Raw genomic sequence first — 22,115 nt, forward strand, 5'->3', positions numbered from 1 at the left:
AGACAAATGTCATGTCGTGGATACTATTCGTATATTTTGCATATATTAATAGGGTCTATAATTTTGAATTATCTTTGAATTCATGTTTTTCCTGAATTATGACACATCGTTAACTATATCTTGCATCATATCAAGTAACACAGTCTATAAATCCCAAGACCCAACTCACATTTTTTAAGTATCTTTTATTCAATTTTTGGGTATTTATATATTTTAATTGTACGACAAATTCCAAACAATCTTGATTCACTTTTTCTTCGAGGTGGGTGATTGTTGCAACAATACGTTGTAGATAATTGGATTAAAATTGATTCCACTATACTAAGATGGTCATTAAAAGGAAATAAGGGAATAAATCTACGAAGGATTACAAGATGCACAAAGAGTGGGCGAAACCAACGTAGGTAAAGTTATAAGTAGAATACATATGTACATTCTGATTTTTTTTTAAATTCAAATTCAAACTCAAAGCTTCAGAATTCACTTTAGTTTTAAAAGAAATCAAAACACTTAGTATGTTTCTAAATTTATATCCTAAGTACACCAAACATGTATGAATTATTGATAAGTTTTTTCGTCTCAATAGACGAACTAGGCAAGAAGATGGTCCTACATTCTTTATACATTGGTGGGCCGCGTGATATGTACCAACGATATAAAGATACAATGGCATTGGTACAGAAATATGGGAAGCCTGATATATTTTTTACAATGACTTGCAATCCATTATGCCCAAGATTGTAGCTGAGTTACGTGTCGGTCAATTTGCATCAAATAGACCTGATTTAACAATTAGGGTATTTCGTGCTAAATTTGAAGAGTCGAAGGAAGATATATTTAACAAGAATGTACTGGGAAGAGTAGTTGTTATTAGAGCATTGCTCGGTCGAACTCACAAGTTTTACTATCTCAAGCTTTTTTTCAAAACTATATCTTGATTTCTAGTCTACAATTAGTTAAGTCTCGGACTAGGATAGAAATGTAGTTGAGAAACTGAGGATCGCAACAGTCATCATTGCGTTCTACCATTTGAAGGCGAAGATCAATCGAAGCTTTTGGAGAACTTCATCAACAAAAGGTAAGTGAAGACTGGACCACTATATCTCAAGTTATATTCACTTTTCTATCATCCGAGACGATATTGCAAAACTAATTAGACTAGTATGCATACACAAGAATTTCGAGTCGAGAACTATTTATGTAGTTAACGAATTTCTCGAAATATAATGGCTAAGCTTAATGAACTGGTTCACCACGGTTCTCAAAGCTTCCTGTACTTCTATATCTCAGATGTTTGTGAACTGGTTCACCAACGTACCCTGGGCAGAAATTTTAGTAAGTTCATATTTCTCTCTTATGATGTTTGAAACACTCCCAAGGGATATAATTATTTGAATGGGCAACTTTAAATTGATCCACAAATTAATTCATAGAAATAATATTGTTAAGGACCTTTGAACGTCTAACTGCTAAATCATATTTCGAGATTTTTTACCAGACAAGCTTGACTCAAAACATCTTCTTTGCAATTCTATTATACGTAATACGACATAATCTCAATAAATAGAATGATGGTATTTTGAGTAAAATAGAATGTTTTAGTCTTCACATACTTGATGCAGAAGTTCTCCAAATGTATTCGTCGATCTTCAGTCTTCAAGGTGATCTCTGATACTCAACTACAATGCTAACGTAAAGAAACTTGACTTAGGAGACTAGAGATCAAGATATAGTTTTGGTCACCTAACATTGACAATAAGCTTCAGATAGAAAAATTTATGGGTTCAACCGAGCAATGCTCTAATACTCTGCCATACAAGTTGCCTTTTGCATTTGCATGGAGAATCTCATGATAACCAAAAATGATCGTAATTATTCATAACCTAATAAATTGTAATGCTTGATAAGTAAATATCTTTTTTGGGTTGAGTTTATTCCGAAAATTGTTGCATTGGATAATCTTTAAATAGGTTTTATGTTCAAAATCAGTAATATAAAAGCATTGATAACACAATCACTTTTAAGGAGTTAGCATTACACTGAGATGGTTTGTGTTCTTGAGTTATTCTTATATTCGCCTGAGATGTGAAGTTATTCTTTTTGTTTACCTTAAATATGGTATAAGATAAGTTATAATTTGATTGTTGCGGTAGTTTTCAAGTTAATTGACATATTACGGATGTGGACGGTGGTTAAGGTACTATGGTGTGCCTTCTATTTTTTTTTCCTTCTTTTTTGTCACTTTTTTGTGTGCATTTGTGCCGTTGTGGGAATATCTAAGGGTCTCGATCTTAGTGTTGTCACATCTAATTTTTCCTTGTTTATAATTCATTTTGTTCGTAATAATGATTGCTTTAGTCTTCTCGACATACGATTAGTAGTTGGTAGCTCTATTAGAAAAAGATTGGGTTGACACAGTTGCAAACTAAGATTAATGAGATTGATGATAATTGTGTGCTTGAAGAATTATAGGTCAGTTGCATACATGTTAAGAATTTGCTTGAAGGATTATTGATCGGTTACATATGTGTTAGATGTTAATGGATTCTCACAGAATCCATGGATTCCAAGTTTTAAAAGTTGTACTTCCTGACTTAAACGTTGAACTTACAATATATGTTGTCTTTGTCATAATTTTCAATTTGATATTGTTATATATAAAAAAAATTATACTATCTTATCTTATCTTATAGTAGTATAGTAATATAAAGAAAAGACCCCTTTTTGGTGAAGCCTATTTTTTGGTTGGTTACAAAAAGACAAAATAGCTTGGTGTCACCCTGATATTACTAATATGACCTTAAATATCAACCACTACTATACATATGTATACAAGGGTGAAAATGTACATTGAATCAATGTTTGTATATTCATAAGAATGTCATTGTTTTAAAAATAAATCAAAAATTTAAAATTTAGATATCTTTCAAAATACAAACCGGGTTTTTGCAAAATTAATATATATTGAAAGGTCTTTGAATTATCTATGTAATGAGTACAAATAAGAATAATTTTTTTTAAAGAAATTTTTTCTTCATTATTATCAAATTTGGTGTTGTTAAAAGAATCAAATTCAAGCATGTGCATCGCACATATGGTCTTACTAGTCATTACTTACTAGTCATTATTGTATAAGGATACAATTTAATATGCTTTGCGGTGGGTGTCAACATGAAGTAATCAATATAAATATCTCTTTGTATCGAAGTAGGTTCTTTTCTTGAGTATTAAAGGAATCAATATGAATAACAAAAGATAATGGTTATATAAGTGCTCAATGTATCATAGCATCTGAACTTACAAAGAAATAGAAAAACAGTAAAAACGGTTTCCCCTAATGGGTAAAACTTAGGTTTGAGATGTACAAGATATGATATAGATTAAAGATGTTTGTTTGAGCCTTAATTAGATATCTTCTTTTATAGCCTTCAATGCTTGTATTTCAAGTATTCTCTCTTTCTGGGGTTTGAAATCCCATTAGGACCAAGTTTCCTTGTTTTTGAAGGTAAAGCGCAAGATAAAAGTTTGTATTTTACGGCTAGGCTCAATCACAATCGGCCTATCTGTAGGTGACTCTTGAAAATTGAAGTTTTTAATGATTTTTCATAGCCACTTACATCTAGGTCGAGTAGAACAAAACATGTCCATAAGTGCTTCTGGATATTCTTTTTACACTTCACGATTTTGCTCATCGCTTCTTTGTCCAACGTCCGATTGACTTTATTTTATTTTTTTCGGCTTCGTCTCTGCGCTCTCTATATGATAGAGGTATAAAATCCTGGATTTGAGTAAGTTCCACTTGGTCTCTGGTCTTTCTCCATTGTTAGACTTCACTTCCTTGCTCATTGTAGTACTTTCAGCTCGTTTTCAGATGATTCACCATAATTAAGAAAAATAACATAAAACAAGAGTAATATGCAAGAATTATAACAAACATAAGCAAGATTGGACGCTAAAAATATGTAAATTATTCACTTATGACTTGCTATTAGTGTTGGTCGCATCTATTCTTACCTAATTTGCTTATTTGCTATTAATTTCATTTGTAATAATGATTGCTTGGTATTGACATCGTACAAGGGTGGTAGCTCTATTATAAAATGATTGGGTTGATATATTTTTATTGCTTGGTAAAAAGAAATTTTATTAAAATGAGAATAAAAGATACAAAAGATAACACAATAAAGCAAAACACTCCTCTCAACCATCAACAACAAGCTTATAAAACCTCGAACAAGAAAACAAGGTTGGTGAGGATTTGCTTGATATCGTTTCGAACTAAGATTAAATTTGAATTTACCCACTCTTAAACTAAGAGAATAAGATGTACTTGGTGTTACACAAGTTTGATTTACTAGAATTTTCGTAAAAGATTTGAAAAAGCGTTGGAAAGATATCTATGGTAATAAGACAAAAATCTAATGATGAGCAAAAGTATTTAAATTAAAATCGAAGGTTAAGTTTGAGCAAATAACACAACATTGCTAATGAGATACTAGATTACTGGGGTGCGCACCAAAAATCATATAAAACAAAATAGAAATTTCTTTATCTCGTATGAGTTTTGGACCTTTTAATACCCTCCCTAATAATCTTGCACCTGTTAGCACCCATGAAAAACACTCATGGTGGAAAGATGTATCACGTAAAATTCAAGAGTCCAGTGTGGCTAACAGTCATTCATTACAAAAGAAACTACTCTAGCCTCATAGAACGGGGAAGGCCCTCCCCGAGATATTCTCCCACAGAACAGTCCCCAAAAAGGAGGGAGGGTTATCTAACCAAACATTACAAAGACATGTACTAACGTCATACTTGGCTAGAATACCTGCCCCAATATTAGCCTCTCCATATCTGTGAGTGAAAAAAAGAGCATCAATAGAGTACTCAGAAATGGTATCTCACGCACGAGATTAGAGAAGTACCAAGGGACTAAACACATATTTTTACAAAGCTGGACTATGTAAATGGAATTATTTTCAAGTTCTAAGTTTTTGATACCCTGTGAAAGAGCTAAGAGCAAACCGTCGCTAATGGCCCATAAGAAGATAAAGCGCGAGAAGTAGAACCCCGTCTTAAACTTATGATTTTTTGGGGACCATGGTTTTATTTTGGGTAAAGACATTAGAAGTAAATCTAGGTCATCCCTTATCTAGATATTTATATTAATACCTAAATTACCCTCTTGATTAATTTTGGGTGATGATCAGCTAGTGTTAATAATAGTTAGTGTAATGATTAGTGAGATGATTAAGTTAAAGATAATTAGTGAGATTAAAAAATCAGATGAGTTTTTTTTTTTAAAGAAGTGGAATTATTGAGAGAGTAAAGTTAGAGAAGATGAAGAAGGAAAACATCAAAAACGATGGATTTTACCAACCACAACCGGAGGAAGGGTATTTGGGTATCCAGGTATGCTTCAAACTTAGATAATGTTGGTTGAATTGCTCCAAACTTTCAAAAAAATGAAATTTTTTATGTAAATTTGGGCCAGTTCGATTAACCATATGTCAACAACATGTAACCGAACACATCTGAAAGTGTAATTCGGTTACCATATGTCAAGAACATGTAACCGAACACACCTGAAAGTGTAGTTCGGTTACGTTTTCCAAACACGCAGGTTATCGAACTCGCTCGTTAATGGAGGTTTTGGTCGTACAGTGCAATGTTCGGTTACCTAGGATAAAATGGTAGGTAACCGAACTTTGAACTTGACAATTTATTTGAGTACATCTTGTGTGTTCGGTTAGTTCGCAAACTTCAACGCAACCAAGTTCCCAACCGAACTTCAGGTTAAAAGTAACCTAGTGTTAGAAGTTTGGTTGGTTCGCAAACTTCAACATATTTTGCGAATCAACCGAACTGGGCTTATAGATAGAGTTCGGTTACAAAGAAAACTTAATAATTTTGCGAACAAACCGAACTTATGGACTTGTATTGTTCTAATACAAGGAGTTCGGTTAAAAGTATTTTTTTTGCGAATCAACCGAACTTTGAGTTCGGTTAAGAAAAAAATAATTTGTGATAACCGAACTTTTTACTGAAAAAAAACTCCACTAAACCTCTCTGGAACTTCCATTTTCAACTCATTTTGATGATTAGTTCTCATTTATTCAACCAAAAACAAATGACAAGTAATGGGTTTGTGAGAATATCTTTGTTAATGTTTTAAATTAAGCTATATATATAGTGGTGGTGATGGTAATCGGAGGTGGTGGTGGTGGTAATCGGTGGTTGGTGGTGGTGGTGGTGGTAATCGAAGGTGGTGGGTGGTGGTGGTGGTGGTAATCGGTGGTTGGTGGTGGTGGTGGTAATCGGCGGTGGTGGGTGGTGGTGGTGGTGGTAATCGGTGGTTGTTGTTGGTGGTGGTAATCAGCGGTGGTGGGAGGTGGTGGTGAGAGGAGGTGGTGGTTATATATATATAGAGAGAGAGAGGTGGTTATTGTGTTGGTTTTAAATTAAATTAGATTAAGGGTAGGTTAGTCATTTCAAAGTTCTAAGACACCCCTTATAACTATAGGGAAGGTGGCCTAATAAGATCATGGTCCCAAAAAAAAACCATAGTCCCTAAAAAAATCATTCAAACTTATTACCATACGTGTCTCGAATAAGCCGACTGATGCCTGCAAACCCGTCATCATTTGCTGAACCATCAACGATAAGTTTCACAAAAATCCTATGCGAGGACTGGACCATCCACCTGGAGTAAGGAGGCACATTCTCGAGCTTTTGAAAGTGCCAGTTGACTAATGGTAGTAAAGACGTAAGGTTGTCGTTCAAACAACCACTTGTTCCTGCAAGTCCACATATACCATAAACTGATAAAAGAAAAGGGAAAACATAATTCCGTTGGATAGGAGTAGACCGAGAAGAAAGCTTGAACATTGCATTTACACAATCCAGATTCACTTCTTGAATAAGAATATCAATACCAAAATGTTGACTCACCCGCTGCCAATAGCCATGGGACAATGTAGGAATAAATGATTTAAGGTTTCTGCGGAAGTCGAAATACAGGGAAAAAATTAGGCATATCCAGACCTCTTTCTTTCATGTTTCTGCTTCATACATGAGAAGATCAAATAGAGTCAGGCACCTTATAGTAGATGGAGTTATGAATCATTTGCAACAACTTTTTCCGGAACATACCAATTGCCGAGGATCTTGATTTCAACTATATATATATGAAGAAGTTGTAGCAGTTGAAAGAGATACTTCCGAGGGGGAAGTTACTGAAGCCATAAATAAACTGGAAGTCATAGGCACAAATGGTTATCCCATTTATCTTCTTTAAGAAGTGTCCGTTTTTCCTTAGGGTCTGTTTGGGAGCTTGGAAACGGTATTAACATATCCTAAAATAGTTTATCTTAATTTAATTTATGATAACCTTGTTAATGGTTAGTTTTAATGGTGTTTGTCTGAAATTCTATCATATATTGGGTTAGGTTAACTTCTGTTTGTTTAACTCCAGAAATAGGTTAATATAAATAATTATTTTTTAGACAACTAGTTATTTTAAAGGAAAATAACTGTCTAACCCAGGTAAGGATACAGGTATCCCAGGTTTTTGGAAGAATACCATAACCTCACTTTTTAGCTTCCTAAAATCAAGGAAGGTTTAGTAATCCTTATCCAAGATTGGAATTGCTGTGAGACAAACACATTTTAACCGTTTTTCACTGGGTAACTCAACCTAGGATGGGATATCCAGGATACCAAACACGACCTAAAAGAACCGTCACGTCCTGCCACTTTAACAAGGCTTTGGAATTAAGTTTCACTGCTAAATCCCAATACCCCCGGCAATTATTTTCACAAGGAACAAAAAGAAATCTTATGAGAAGAGAAATGCCTGAATTTTTTAAGAAAAGAACTTTCTAAAAATTGAATGGATTGCTTTTTCTTAAGACTGTAACAACGGTTACATTGGAAGCAAATTCCCTAATGATAATGAAAAATAAAAATAAATTATCTCCTCTGGTGTTCAAATGCAAATCTAACTAGCTAGTAGCTCCTTAGTCCTACCTACAAGGGCTGACCTGCCGAGAAGCGAATCCTCTACCAACCATCTTTTCCACAAGTTCTTCATGCTTCTCCATTTGCCCTGCTTGCTTCAATTGCTTGAGAAGCATCTCATACAGGGGCAAAGGTGGCTTCAAGCCTTTCTCTTCAATCATCTCAGTAAAGAGCTGAAGAGCTTTGTCCCAATGCCTAGGTCCACAATAGAGTGGTATCAACACTTTGTAAGTGTACAAATTCGGCTCAACCTCGGTTTCATCCATATCTTTCTTAAATTTAAGAACCATATCAATTGATCTTGATTCAGCAAACATTTTCATCAATATATTGTAAGTGATAGCATTCGGCTTACAATTCAATTCCTTCATCCTCTGGTACATTTTATGAGCTTCCTTCACATCTTTCCTCTTCGCAATACGCCTAAAAATGGGATTGAAACTATGCGGATTTGGAGCACACTCATTCTTCACCATCTGATTTAACACCTTAATTGCACTATCCACATTCCCATCTTTGCAATGAGTATCTATAAGAAAATTGTAAGTAACTATATCAGCAGGACATGACAGTTCCTTCATTTGATTATAAACCTGCAAAACTTTCTCCGTACGACCAGCTTTAACATGACCCCTCATCAAACTATTAAACGTAATCGAATTCAGCTCACAACCTACATCAATCATCTCCGCGAAAACATCTTGTGCACGGGTAGTTTGCCCACATTTGCATAAAGCATCAATCACTATACTATAAGTATAAACATTAGGTTCAATCCCTGAGTCTTTCATTTCCGCAAACACCTTCTCTGCTTGCAACACATTCCCTGCTCTACACCATCCATAAATCAAACTCGTATGAATAACCACATCAACTCCAAATTCCTCCTTCAAGAGATCAAAAAACGCCTGAGCTTCTTCAGCTCTTCGCTGCTTACTAAAAAGAGCAATCACAGTCGAAAACGCATTCTTATCAGGTTTACACCCAAATTCCTCCATTCTGTTAAACGCATGTACAGCTTCAGCAGCTAATCCAGCACGAACATAGCGTTTAATCAAAACCGTAAATGTAGAAATCGTGATTTCAACATTCCGATTCTTCATTAAACCGATTAAATCCCAAGCGAGATTAAAATGATGAAGTTTCCCAGCTAAATCAATCATTTCGTTATAGGGTTCAGGGTTTTGTTCAAACTCGGGTCGACTCATTACCCAATTAAAAAAGCTTAGGGTTTCAAGAAACGGAGTATCATAGCGAATATCACCACATTTTTCAACTACTTGGGTGACAACAACAGGAGTAATGGGTTCGGAGATTTGGAAGAAATCGGAAGTTAGGTTTGGGAATGTGAAGTTCGGGTTTAGAGGTGATGGGTGTTTAGAATCAGGGTCAGGGTTTTTCCTGTGATGATCTTTGATTATGGAATGAAACTTTTCTGCGAGTAGGGCTTCTGCCGGAGATATTTCCTTTTTCTGATTACTTTTTTCATTTTCATTGTCGTTCAACTCTTCTTCATCAATATGAATATCTGTAGCTGAACAGAAAAAGTTGGGTTTGAAACTTAGCTTAGACAAAGGTGAGAGTATAAAGGGTAACTTTATCTTGGATTTGGTTATAGCCATGGCCGACTCTGTTACTGTTCTTGACAAGTTTCGAGGAAATTCGAAGGTTTTTAACGAGGAAGCGATGTAGGGGTGTAAATACGGGCAGGCCGGGCCGCCCGACCCAAAAACTAAGACAGGCCGGACAGGCCAGGCTTAATATTTGTGAGCCCGTAAACAAATTCAGGCCGGACAGGCCGGGCACAAATAGATAATTTGCTACTCAAAGACCGCCCAAAGCCCGCTTTTTATACGGGCAGGCCAGATCGGGCCGGACATGCCACTATTTTGATTTTTTTTTTTTTTTTTAAGTTTAAATTTTCAAATGAACGGTATTAAATACAATATCCTTTCCTTTCCAACATCGCATATCGTAAGTGATAGTATTATTATATTTAAATTACACTGACAAATTTTTAATTTTAGCCCATAATAAATAATTAATTAGAGTACAGTAAACTTTCTAATAAGAAAATATATTACCATTAATGTTTTGAAAAGGTTAATTATAAGTAAAAAACAATTATGTATTTTATTTTTCTTGACACAAAATTGACAATTATAAAATTGTAACTTTTAAGTCTTTTTAAGAGGATATTAAATGATTAATGGCACATAGAAAGCTTTCAGGCCGGGCACCAGGCCGGGTATCAGGCCAGGCATCATAATTAATCGCAAAGCCCGAGACCGCCCAATAAATTAATCCAGGCCAGGCCGGGTGATCCATGACGGGCCATAACAGGCTTTGGGCTACTTCGGGTACATGCGGGCTCGGGCGGATACAGGCAGGCCGAGTATTTTCGGGTATTATTTATACCCCCAAAGCGATGTTTATATAACAAGAGTGTAAGTTTCGACTGGTGGGCCCTAAAAAAGTTGGGCCCACTAAGGGTGGTGGTTTATTTAACCAAAAATGAGATTTATCGATATTGAAGCAAATTTAGCATAACAGAGTACTCTGTTTACTCTTTTTCTTTCTTACTAAATTTGTTTGATGAGTTCATCCGAGTCATATACAAGTTTAAGAGATGTACTACCACCAATTATACAAGTACCACTGCCGCTGCCATCGTCGTCTTCTTCGTCGTCAGCTTCATCCTCAAGTCAGAGTGTTCATGAGAAGGTTCCGATGAAAACCCGACTGGTTGAACAAGCTGCTCGAGCATATTTACATCCAAAGATAAATCAACTAACAACACAAGAGTCTGGTATTGGTGATGAAAGTTTTTTCAATTATTGGTTTCTCGAAAGAAGTTTGAGCTCTAATGAATTAGAGAATCCTGGTTGTTTTGCATTCCTGAAGGACGTGATTGTTGAGATAGTTAGACGTGTTTTTGGATGGATTTTTTAGAACAAATCCCGGCAAGATGATCAAAATCGGTGATATAGTCGTCGTATCACTTGGGTGCTAGAGAGTTTTGGCCATCTTTGTTCGTCGTTTTTTGTTGGTTTGACTAGCTAGTAGCATATAGTATTTTTGATCGAGTTGCTAGTAGATATATTTCTTCGTGGGGAATATCTTTTTTTCTTTTTGTGGGAATGTGTCTTATTTTGCTCAAGTTCGTGGGAATGTATCTTTTTATGATCAATTTGTGTGCATATCATTTTCATGTATATCATGTTTGTACTCTTTGTTTCTTTCAACCAGATCATGTTTATGTACTGTTTTATCATTGGCAACATATTACGGTCCTTACCGTCCTACCTCAATTATCTGATGCAGCATCCGGGATAATAAATTTATGACTATTCTAAAATATGTTTATCACATGTGGTAAAGAAGCTGACTGAGATGGAAAAGTTGCTGTGATCTAGTATCCCCACCCTATCAAAATAGAACAGTCTTATGAATTCATCAGCAGATATCATAAGACAAACTGCTGTGAAAGTTATAAGAATCGTTTTGACAATATTATATGCTGGCGCAATTTTTCTATCTAAGGCCTCTACGGAAGCCGCTATGGCTTCATCAATGGCTTCGTCTAGGGCTTCATCCTCTCGCTTCCCCATTAGACCAATTTCTCAGAAGTTGTCGGATGAAAAAGTAATGAACGCCACGTAAAAGAAGAACCGGTATTTATAAGTGTTCTCTATTCCATAAAATTATCGCTTCCTTTTCTAGAACGACCTTATAATACTACATTTACTTTTTAATAGGTTGGTTTTGTTTTTAGAGAAATTTAAAGAAATTAAGAGAACTAATCATTGAAAGTGGTCCTCATGACACTTGTCAATAAAAGAAGTGAAGTGAAATAGTCCCCATGACACTTGTCGGCAAAATAAGTAAAGTGAAATGGTCCACATGACACTTGTCATCAAAAGAAGTTAAGAGAAAAGTGGTCCCAGAAAATTAAAATAACATTTGACTTTCCCAATTAGGAAACCATCCTATTTTTTTGAAACATTTATTTATAGAAACCAGCCTATTAAAAAGGAACGGAGGGAGTAGTATTTTTCTTTTTCTAGTGGTATCCTTTTCGGTATTCGTTGATGAAGATCGAAAATTATGGTTCAACCACCTATACATCGAAAAGACATAGATGAGTGCATAAACTCGAGAACTAGATATCAACACCCAATTTGAGTGTTTTTTTTTTTGCTAGGAAAGGAAAATATCATTGATTAAAATAGGTTTACAGCATTTTGGAGAAAATAGGGAATACTGGATTCATCCCATTCACCTGTAACTTTCTCTATACGACTATGCTTAGCAGCTAAGTCTGCAATACTATTAAGATTTCTCTTAAGGTGTTTGTACCTAATGGAGTGAATATCTTTTAAATAGACAATCATCTAAAACAGAGCAAGAGGACCAGCTAGTCTGTCCTTTGATATTATTCATATAAGCCATAACATTCTTGACATCACTAATTAAGAAAATGTTTTGGTGGTTTTTGGAGAGGATCCATTTAGCTGCCTCCAGAATGGCCAAGCTTTCAGAACCCTCAGGACTAGCCGCAGCACCAGACACTAGTTTACAGCCCTTGAAAGAACCTGCATGATTCATTGCCACAATGGCAACACCAGAGTTGTTAGTATCCTTGTCAAAAGAAGCATCACAGAAGACAAGTAAACTATTCTGAGGAGTATTATTAAGAAAATTATCCTCATTAACAGCAACAGTTTTAGGATTAGAAATAACAGCAGTGACCAGAGAGCTATCAGTCTCATCTGCCAAACTATGAGCAGTGTTGGCAGTGAGCCGAGGATTCAAAATCTTGTTGTCAAAAACTTTAGAACACATGTCTTTCCAAATGCACCAAGCTGTAGTGAACACAATATGAGATTTATCTAACAGATTCTTAGCGAAGAGCCATTTAGAAATCCAGTCCTTAATGCTAATATCACTATTCAAGTCTTGAGCAATAACATGACTGACAGCAGGGAGGTTAGACCAGACATTCTTAGCAAAATTACAATGAAGAATCATGTGCTCTGGAGTTTCGATAGCTCCAGAGTTGCAGGATTTGCACCTGTTTTCATGGTTGCTGTTATAACTAGAAAGCTTACTACCTGTGGGAAGAATGTTTTCAACACATTTCCATAAGAAGAGTTGAGTTTTTGGCAAAAGAGGAGTCTTCCAGAGAGCCTTATGTAATTCTAAATATGGATTAGGTGTAGAATTATGTGGCAATTCATTAGCTAATAGCTTATACACATATTTAACTATTAAAATGCCATTCTTATTAAAAGGCCAAATGAGAGTGTCACATCCAGACACTGGAATTCTCATCCTACAAATCCTCTGGCTATTTTCGCTTGTGAAGAAAGCTTCAACTAATCCTTAAGATGGGTTATTTTCGCTTGGAATTCCCAATTTGAGTGTTTAAGTTAGATGCGGAGATGGCTTATGATAAAGTCCGTGTGTCTTATTTGGATCTGAGTTACGAGCAAAATAGGTTGTAGCCCTTAAGATGGGTTAAAAAATGTCTATATCGTCCACTTTTCAATTCTCTTAAATTGGAAGCTCTTTATCCCTCGAAACCCCAAAAAACCATGTGATATGGTCTCCCAAATCCCTATTCATGTAGGGATATTCACTCATTTCCCTACACGGAGGATTACATCTGATCCCGTCTGTAGGGAAGGGAAACCACACGGCTACTGAGTAGCCGTATTTTTTTACGGTTTACAGATACTCAGTAGCCGTATCAGAAAAAATATTTGTTTGACCTTTTTCGTTTACACCTCTCTCACACTCGATCCTAACCATCCATCATTAATAACGGCTCTATCTTCTTCACCGTCGGATCCCAACGGTCATTTTTTCAAAATCCTCTATAAATAACACTCTAATTCTCTACTCAAAACACACCAAATCAATTGATTTCTTATTTTCTCTTATTACATCAATTGATTTCTTCTTTCTCTTCTTCATACTACACCTCTTTGATTTTTATATTTATCTTCTAGTACTCAAGTTTTTATATCTTAGTTTCATTCAAAATGGTTTTAAATTTTGTTCAACAAGAAGAGATTGATCTTACTACTGCATTTATTTATGTGAGTATGGATGAAATTGTGGGTTCGGGACAAAAAACCTCTATGTTTTGGATACGTATTCACCTAATTTTTGTCCAACGCAACAGCAATCCATATGAAAGAGATTGGTCAGCCTTAAAAACCAAGATGAAGTATATAAAAAAAGATGTCAAAGAATTCGTGTCCATTCTTAATGCTATATATCGGCAAACCAAAAGCGGTGCGAGCCACGAAGATTTGGTAAGTTCTATTATTTATTAAGTTTTTACATATAGTTGGTGATAATAGTAATAAAATTAATGTTTGTTACATAAATTTTCAGACAAAAGATGGTCGGAAGCAATTTCAGGAACAAACAGGACAACCATTCAAGTATGATGCATGTTATGAATTGTTTAGAGAAAAGGTCCCTGGATATAATTATGAACTCACTGTAAGCCAAAACAGTGAGTTATTTAATAATCATCGTAAATTTGTATCACACGAAGATGGTACTGAAGTTCTTCCTAATGGAGAGACTCGTTGGAAATACAAGGAGAATGCACGTCCTATAGGAGCCAAAAAAGCCAAAATGCTAGCCAGACATCGTGAGCAAGGTATATTTAGAGAAGGTGATGAGGGAACATCTTCGGTTAAGATGGAAGAAGATAGGATCTATCAATAAAGTGCTAGTATTTTGGAGTATCTTAAGGAAACACGATCAAGGAAGGAAAAAATAAAAATGAAACAAGAATCCCAATACCAAACAATTTGGGAGTATACTCAACGACCGAGTTATCAAATAGAAGAACAACTCAATTTGCAACAGCTTCATCAACGGACTAATCAAATGCATCAACAACAAATGCATTTATATCAAGACAATGCAATAATGTCTGTGGACCTTAGTCGATTAGCTCCCAATGAAAAAAGATATTATCGACGCAAGCAAAAGGAGATCTTGAAGGGGATGAATATAATCAGCGTTGAAGATTCAGAAGATGACGATGTAATCCATCTCTAGTTGTTTTATCTTTTATTGAGTTTAGTTTTTTAATTTCTAATCTAGGTTTAAATTAAAAGTGTTGTCCTAAATTTGTAGTTAGTATTGTTGTTATCTTAAAAGTGTTGTCTAAATTAATTTAAATTGTTCTTTGAATTAATAAATTTTTTGAATGTGTTGTAACGAAACGATTTTTATATATTCTCCAAAGAAATAACTTCATTATCACTTCATTAAACTAATGTTTCATTAATAACGTAGAAAAGAAATTACAAGAGATCATTCGATTAAAATTACTAACTTCATTATCACTTCATTAGGCGGGTATTGCTCTGACCTCGTTTCTTAACGTGGTGCACGATAGGTCTGAATACATTACATGTTATTATTTTTCTTGGTGTGCTCTTCAACGATCAATGCCGCTTCGATATGATAAAACGGTTCTCCTCTCCAGGTTTTATATGCAGCTTGTGCAGCGGGCCTGTCCCTTTTGTACCTATGTAGAAACTCATTGTATGCAATGCATAATTTCCTAACATGATATGTCCTTGAACAAATGTGGGATGGTTCATAATCAAAGTGTAGTTGTTTTCCCGTCGGTTTAACGAAAGGACCCCAACCAACATTAATCCAAAATACAGTATGATCTTTAGGATCTTCTGGAAATTCATCCTTGAGAAGGTAAAAGTTTCTAATCCATTCCGTCTCTTCTTCAACATCCTTTAACCTTGCCCTCAGTTGCATTTGTTCTTGACCTCGTTTCTGTGCCTTGAGCTTTTCTTCGTATTCTGCCGCAGCCGATGATGAATCTTTGGTTTCTTGAGTGGATTTTCGTTTGCTTAACACTTTTTCAATCCGATTAATATATTTGGTTGGTGATGACGATGATGTTGCTTTCATATTAGAATGATCTGCCTTGTTGGCTATCTCTTTTTCCGTTGCAGCAAGTGATTGGGTTGTTCGCTTGCATCTTCAAAGGATTTCTTTGACTGAGTTGGTAGTTGCTTTTGATTTGCCATTGAATAGATGTTTAGGTTTGATTTACACCTCAAAGATTGTTACTGCAAAGAAGAATGGGTATATTGATGCTGAAAAGAAGAATTGGTAGACACATTTTTTTGTCTAAATTGTACTCAATGTCTCTATTGTTAGTGCTCGATTTTTGTACTAATTTTGATGCTTTGTGTGTTTGTAGGTGTTTTTGGAGAAATACACTTGTGTGGAAAAAGTTGCTCAAAAAGTGCTATTTGGACTCCCGGAGAAAAGTACTAAAGGCACCCTCAATTTGGATAAGGGGCACGTCAGTTGGGCACATGCTATTCGCACCCCCAGTTTGGTTAGGGGGACACCATCTTCAACATTTCAAAAATTCTTTCTGGCGGGAAAATATTCTTTGTGTCTGCGTAATATTCCGGAGTTAATTTGGTAGTGATTTCATGAGATATTCTCGTGAAATTTAAGTGGAAATATCATGTTTTACCATAACAAGAATGATAAGTCTTTTAGTTTCGCAAAAACAGGGAGAAATCGTGTCAACATACAAAACAGTGAAGAAATATTCACACGAGATATTCATGGGATTTCCTATGCATATTAGAAGATAACATGTGTATTAACAGAGTTATACTCCAGCTGGGACGTGAAATAATGTGTTTGGAGTATGCCAGAGAGAAAATAACGCGTGAAGGATCTGTAAAAGGAAATTATTCCCGTGACTGGCAATTGAGAATAATCGCAATCAATGGAGAATTATATGCAGTTATGAGGGGATATTTGGGGGCAGTGAGGTTATATAAGTCGTGGAGGATCAGTAGAGTGAGGACGGAGAGTCTGGGGGATGAGGAGAGCCAGAGAAGAAGAAATTCGAGTTTTCCCAAACTCGGTTTCTGCTGCTACTTCTGCTGATGAACATGAAGAACACGAAGAACGGACCATCCAATACCGTCGTTTTCCAACAGTAACAACGACTCACAGCCATGGGTCGTACATCAGAGGCATACTTATTTGTCAGCGTTTGCGACACAGAGCCGTGGGTCTTAGAGCAACAATATCAGTGACACATACTGTGGGTCGTAGTTCTCTGGTTTGTAACAAATATAATTGTTACAAACCCGGTTTTGAACTATTTCTCCATTTTCATCATTTGTAAACACCCTTTGAGCAATAATAATGATTTTTGAGCGTGTTTCCAACATGATGAGCGGATAATTCTCCCAACCCCAAGGCAATGAGGAAGCTATTTACGCATGAATAATTGGTAACTATTTTATTTTCTCTAATATTTAATTATAATTCACTCAATCACTGCTTTTGCAGAGTTTTAAATTGTTTGCGTAATTTTCCTAATCAGTTGTGATTCAATTAGATAGGTTATGCTTTGTTTAGATAATCTATGCTTAAGGGATACAATTGATGTTTGAGAATTTGCTTGATTATTAGTGAGTTAAGATATAAAGGACTTAAAAGATAATTAGAGTTTTGGATTATTTACCATCATTAATTCATGTGCAATAGTGGAATCAGTGTCTTGGTTATTTTCTCATACCTCTCGCCCACTTTGTTAATATTTTTGTATATAATTTTACTAAATCTTTAAATTTAATCTTCACAAGTCCGAGAGTTTGAACCTCATTACTACAACATCATTGAAAAATATCATCAAGAATGGGTTATCTTCCTTATATAGGAAACGTTCACAACGGCTCTATTTATTAGAAATCGTGCCCAACGGCTATATTTCTTAGAACTCGTGTCCAACAGCTATATATTTCTTTCTATAAATATATAACATTTTTTATAATCAACATAAATCTCAATTCATTCTCAAATATAAACTTCAATCATGTATTCTAACAGTTCGAGTAGAAAAGGAAAACAAATAGTATGTGTGGAAGCAAAAGAGGTTTGACCATGTTGTTTCATGGATAATCATAGTCTGTTTCAATGCCCATGGTTATATACAAAACGTCCCCAACGTGGTTGCACTGGCACAAGGAAGGTAAAAGGGTCGATACCGGAGAAGATAAGGTATTTGGAATGTGAGTATGCTAAATGTCCGGGAGAAGCACAATGTTTGGAGGATGCAATGAAAGATGAAATCAAACAAGAAAAAGTTGACGAACTCTGCAAGAAATTCAAACTAAAAGGAAAGGTGGAGTTTGAATGCACCAAGGGGATTCCCTGTGAAACTGAGGGTTGTAATTTCTTTATGGAAATGCACCGGTCAAGTGCAAAGAAAACATATGGAAAACGTTACTGTAAATGCCTTGACTGTGAAACGGTGGCATGGACTGAATAAGTGTTGTTACGATTTAGTTTAATCAAGAGTTTGAATACCAACTGATGTAATGTGCTTTTTTATAATTAGTATGTGTTGTTGTAAGAGTTTAAATGTGATCAACACGATGTAACGTGCTTCTACAATAAATAATAATAGTTATTTTAATGTTCATATGATTAACGATTACATTAAGCATGTGCAACCAGCATTTAAACCCATAGGCGACCCTATTGGACGAGTTATGTCTCGTGAGGGTTTACAGAGAGATATACCCACAAAACCTATCATTATTTAAATTCTATACTCTTCATCTGACGATTCAGAGGATGAATCTTCAAAGGGTGAAGGGTTATACTCATAGAAACTGTTTTTTCAAAATCACATAGCAGTTAAAAAATCTAAAAGGTTTCCCCTCCTTTTTTTGGTAACTCTCCAAAGAAAATTTCTCCTACAACAAAAGAAAACAATATCAATTTAGAATTAAATTATTCAACAATTAAGTAGACATACACAAAAAAATTGTTGGATAGGTAACCGGTAAGTTTCTTACGATTTCCTAAGTTACTGGAGCCCTCCATAAATATAACGATCTATGTATGGATACATACACTTTGACGTCTGAAGTGATAACGTTTAACCTTGTTTTCAGATACTTAACTGTTCGTTCATTCGGATTCCCGTTATGTATAGTCAATCTTTGCAATAACTGCTCCAAAAGGTTTTTTTTATTTAGTTGTTCATCTTCTTCTTCATTTTCTAGATGAATATCAACCCATAAACTAACTATAAATTCGTATTTCACCGGAATATAACCCACCATAATTAAGAAACTAAAGTGTTATAGATAATAATTTGGACAAAAATAAGTGTTAATTTCTAAAACTGGAGGATAGAGTGGTTGATGGAACTAATGTGTTCATTGGTGAAGAGAATGCGATTCATTTATACATGGCCAGTATACATATCCATATAGTGTACAAAGAGATTTCACGGATATGTATACATATCCATATACTGTACAAGGAGATTTCACGGATATGTATACATATCCATATACTGTACAAGGAGATTTAAATGATATACATATCTTTATATTGTACAAGTAGATTTCACGGATATGTATGCATATCCATATACTGTACAAGGAGATTTAAATTATTTCACGAATTATTGAAACACAAAAATAATGTAAAGTATGTAATACATATGCATGTAACATTCGAAATCTTAAAACACAACATTGAAATACATCTTATGCCTCAACATCATCATCATCATAAATACCCGCATCATCATACGCAACCTCATCGTCATCGTCCTCATCGTCCTCCTCATCGTCATCATCCTCATCCTCATCATCATAATCATCCTCATCGTCAAATGAGTCATCTTCATCTCCATCATGTTCATATTCGTCTCCCATATGTCTGTCTTCATATACATGTTCAACTGCATGTTCAAAGTCATCTGGAATTTGATCATTGTAATCTCCATAATAATCAAATGCTCCATCCTCGGTTTGACCAGGAACTAATTCTTATTCTAAGTCTGTATTATCACCATAATATCCTTCTGATGATGCAAGTACCACGTATTCCATATCTGAACCTCCAAACTATACATGTCCCCTGTCGGGCCTCCTCTACCAGGACGCGCAACAATGTGCTTGATAAGATCATTTCTTAGTTGTAGGTGCATTTCTAGGTTTTTCAGAGATGACATAAATACACGACCATTATTGGTAGGTTCCGGAAGCAGCACAGGAACAACTCTGCCCCAATCCGTATCCCGACGTTCATGCTCGATAATCATGTTGTGTAGAATAAGACAACATTTCATAATCAGGTTCAAGTCAGATTGATGCCAATACTTACATGGAGATCCGACAATTCTGAATTTACCCTGGAGAGCTCCAAAAGCACGCTCGACATCCTTTCTTTTGTCCATTTGATACTTGTTGAATCTCACATAGTCGGGAATGTCCAATGTCTGAGAGAAAGCTTGTACAATTGTAGTCAACTTTGGATAGATACCATCGGCTAAGAAATAACCCATATTGTAGTGGTGACCATTGATGACATAATTGCATGGAGGTTCTACACCCTTTAACATGTTATCAAAAAGGGGAGAGTGTGCCAACACATTCAAATTGTTGTTTGATCCAGGCATTCCAAAAAAGCATGCCAAAACCATAAATCGTACGATGCCACCGCCTCTAATACCAAACTACTCTCTTTATCTTTACCCTGGTAAGTTCCTTTCCAAGCTACTGGACAATTATTCCATGTCCATTGCATACAATCAACACTACCAAGCATTCCAGGAAAACCTCGGTCCGCATTCTCTTGTAGCAACCTCTGAACATCTTCAGGAGTGGGTTCACGAAAATATCTTTCTCCAAAAGTCTTGCAAACGGTGTGGCAAAATCTTTTTAGATACTTGTATATTGTGGTGGCACCCATACGAGTGTAATCATCAACACTATCAGCAGGTGTACTTTTGCATAAAAATTTCATCACGGCAACTAATTTCATATGCGGAGAATGCCCCATACTACCGGTTGCATCTGGACGTTGGTGCCATTCTGGATCAACCTCAAGCAATTTTCTTAACAATTTCTCGAATAAGTATTCCCTCATGCCTAGACGTTGTTTGAATTGTCTTGAGGTATAACCAGTTTCAGGCGTAAAATAATCATTCATCATTTTGGCATCATGCCACACTCGATCATGCGTTATTACACCACGTGTCTGTACCTCCCTTGGTACAGGTTGTCTAATAATATGCAATCATTCATCCAAACATAGTTGTGTAAAACATTAGCAAAGCTTTCTCTTCTTCATCATTAGAGGAATCCAAATAAATTCCATATTTAACTCTCACATAAGAACGCATTAGACTCATTATGCACCTTTGCAAACAACAAAAACAGTATCAATTTGTGTATATCATACATAAATACAAGTTAATCAATTTTCTACATTGATATGCTAGTTTACAAACATTTAATTCAACATAAATCAACAAACACAACAATTAATCATGGATTTTTCACTAAATATATGTTTTAATTACATTATTGAATTGCATACTACATACCTAACCAACCTAATATCTACAATTTCATCAGAATCAAATTCGAAATCAAAATGAAATTAATTTGAAACCCTAATATTAGAATCACTCACCTTAGATGATTTTTTTGATGAAATTCGAAATTGAAGAATGGATTTGTTTCACCTTGGAATAACGATCAAACCCTTTTAATTTAAGCCATAGAATCGCAATGAATCAATATGAAAAACGAAAGGGGGTAATAGGGGTTTGAAAGGGTTTTGATAGTATGAAAAATTAGAGAAGAAGAAGAGGTGGGAAGCCCGAGCTGGTTTCTGATGACTTAAACCTACAAAACGGCTACTGAGTAGCCGTATCATGTAGGGAAGGGATAACACGCCACCATAGCAAGGTTGGCTTCCTTGTACCATCCCTTCCCTACATATGAGGGATAAGGAAGGGATGCCCTCCACCATAGTGCTAGCTCTAAGAGGTTTGAGGTAGGGAGGCCCGTTATCCCCTTTTCTATATATTTCTTAAAAACCTGTTTTGAGGCATACTGAATTTTTTTGAGGCATAGTCATTCATTATTCCATCTAGGGTGGGTTTATAAGGGGTGTCTAAAGGTAGTGCAATTACCTATATATTCTTAAACAATTTAAATTACCAGAGTGCCCTTATCCTCAAAAACCTAAAA

At 35.5% G+C, this 22,115-nt stretch overlaps 4 protein-coding genes across 4 annotated transcripts; 1 reads left to right on the top strand and 3 right to left on the bottom strand.

The window, feature by feature from the left end:
• Positions 1 to 7,874: 7,874 nt before the first annotated feature.
• LOC113330584 (pentatricopeptide repeat-containing protein At1g20300, mitochondrial-like) lies at positions 7,875 to 9,646 on the bottom strand. Its single transcript, XM_026577402.1, has one exon. It carries the CDS (start codon positions 9,639 to 9,641, stop codon positions 8,025 to 8,027), a length of 1,617 nt encoding a protein of 538 aa, XP_026433187.1. The 5' UTR covers positions 9,642 to 9,646; the 3' UTR covers positions 7,875 to 8,024.
• A 2,732-nt stretch (positions 9,647 to 12,378) lies between these two features.
• LOC113339842 lies at positions 12,379 to 13,353 on the bottom strand. The gene has a single exon (XM_026585094.1). It carries the CDS (start codon positions 13,351 to 13,353, stop codon positions 12,379 to 12,381), a length of 975 nt encoding a protein of 324 aa, XP_026440879.1.
• A 713-nt stretch (positions 13,354 to 14,066) lies between these two features.
• On the top strand, positions 14,067 to 14,766 carry LOC113339933. The gene is made up of 2 exons (XM_026585187.1): positions 14,067 to 14,342; positions 14,425 to 14,766. Exons 1-2 carry the CDS (start codon positions 14,067 to 14,069, stop codon positions 14,764 to 14,766), a joined length of 618 nt encoding a protein of 205 aa, XP_026440972.1.
• A 4,850-nt stretch (positions 14,767 to 19,616) lies between these two features.
• Positions 19,617 to 21,069, bottom strand: LOC113340028. The gene is made up of 3 exons (XM_026585261.1): positions 20,587 to 21,069; positions 19,925 to 20,467; positions 19,617 to 19,877 (listed from the first exon to the last, which is right to left on the bottom strand). The coding sequence occupies exons 1-3, from the start codon at positions 21,067 to 21,069 to the stop codon at positions 19,617 to 19,619; spliced, it is 1,287 nt and encodes a 428-aa protein (XP_026441046.1).
• Positions 21,070 to 22,115: the final 1,046 nt, after the last annotated feature.

This window comes from Papaver somniferum, chromosome 1 (genome assembly GCF_003573695.1).
Source record: "Papaver somniferum cultivar HN1 chromosome 1, ASM357369v1, whole genome shotgun sequence".
In the NCBI taxonomy this organism is placed as follows: domain Eukaryota; kingdom Viridiplantae; phylum Streptophyta; class Magnoliopsida; order Ranunculales; family Papaveraceae; genus Papaver; species Papaver somniferum.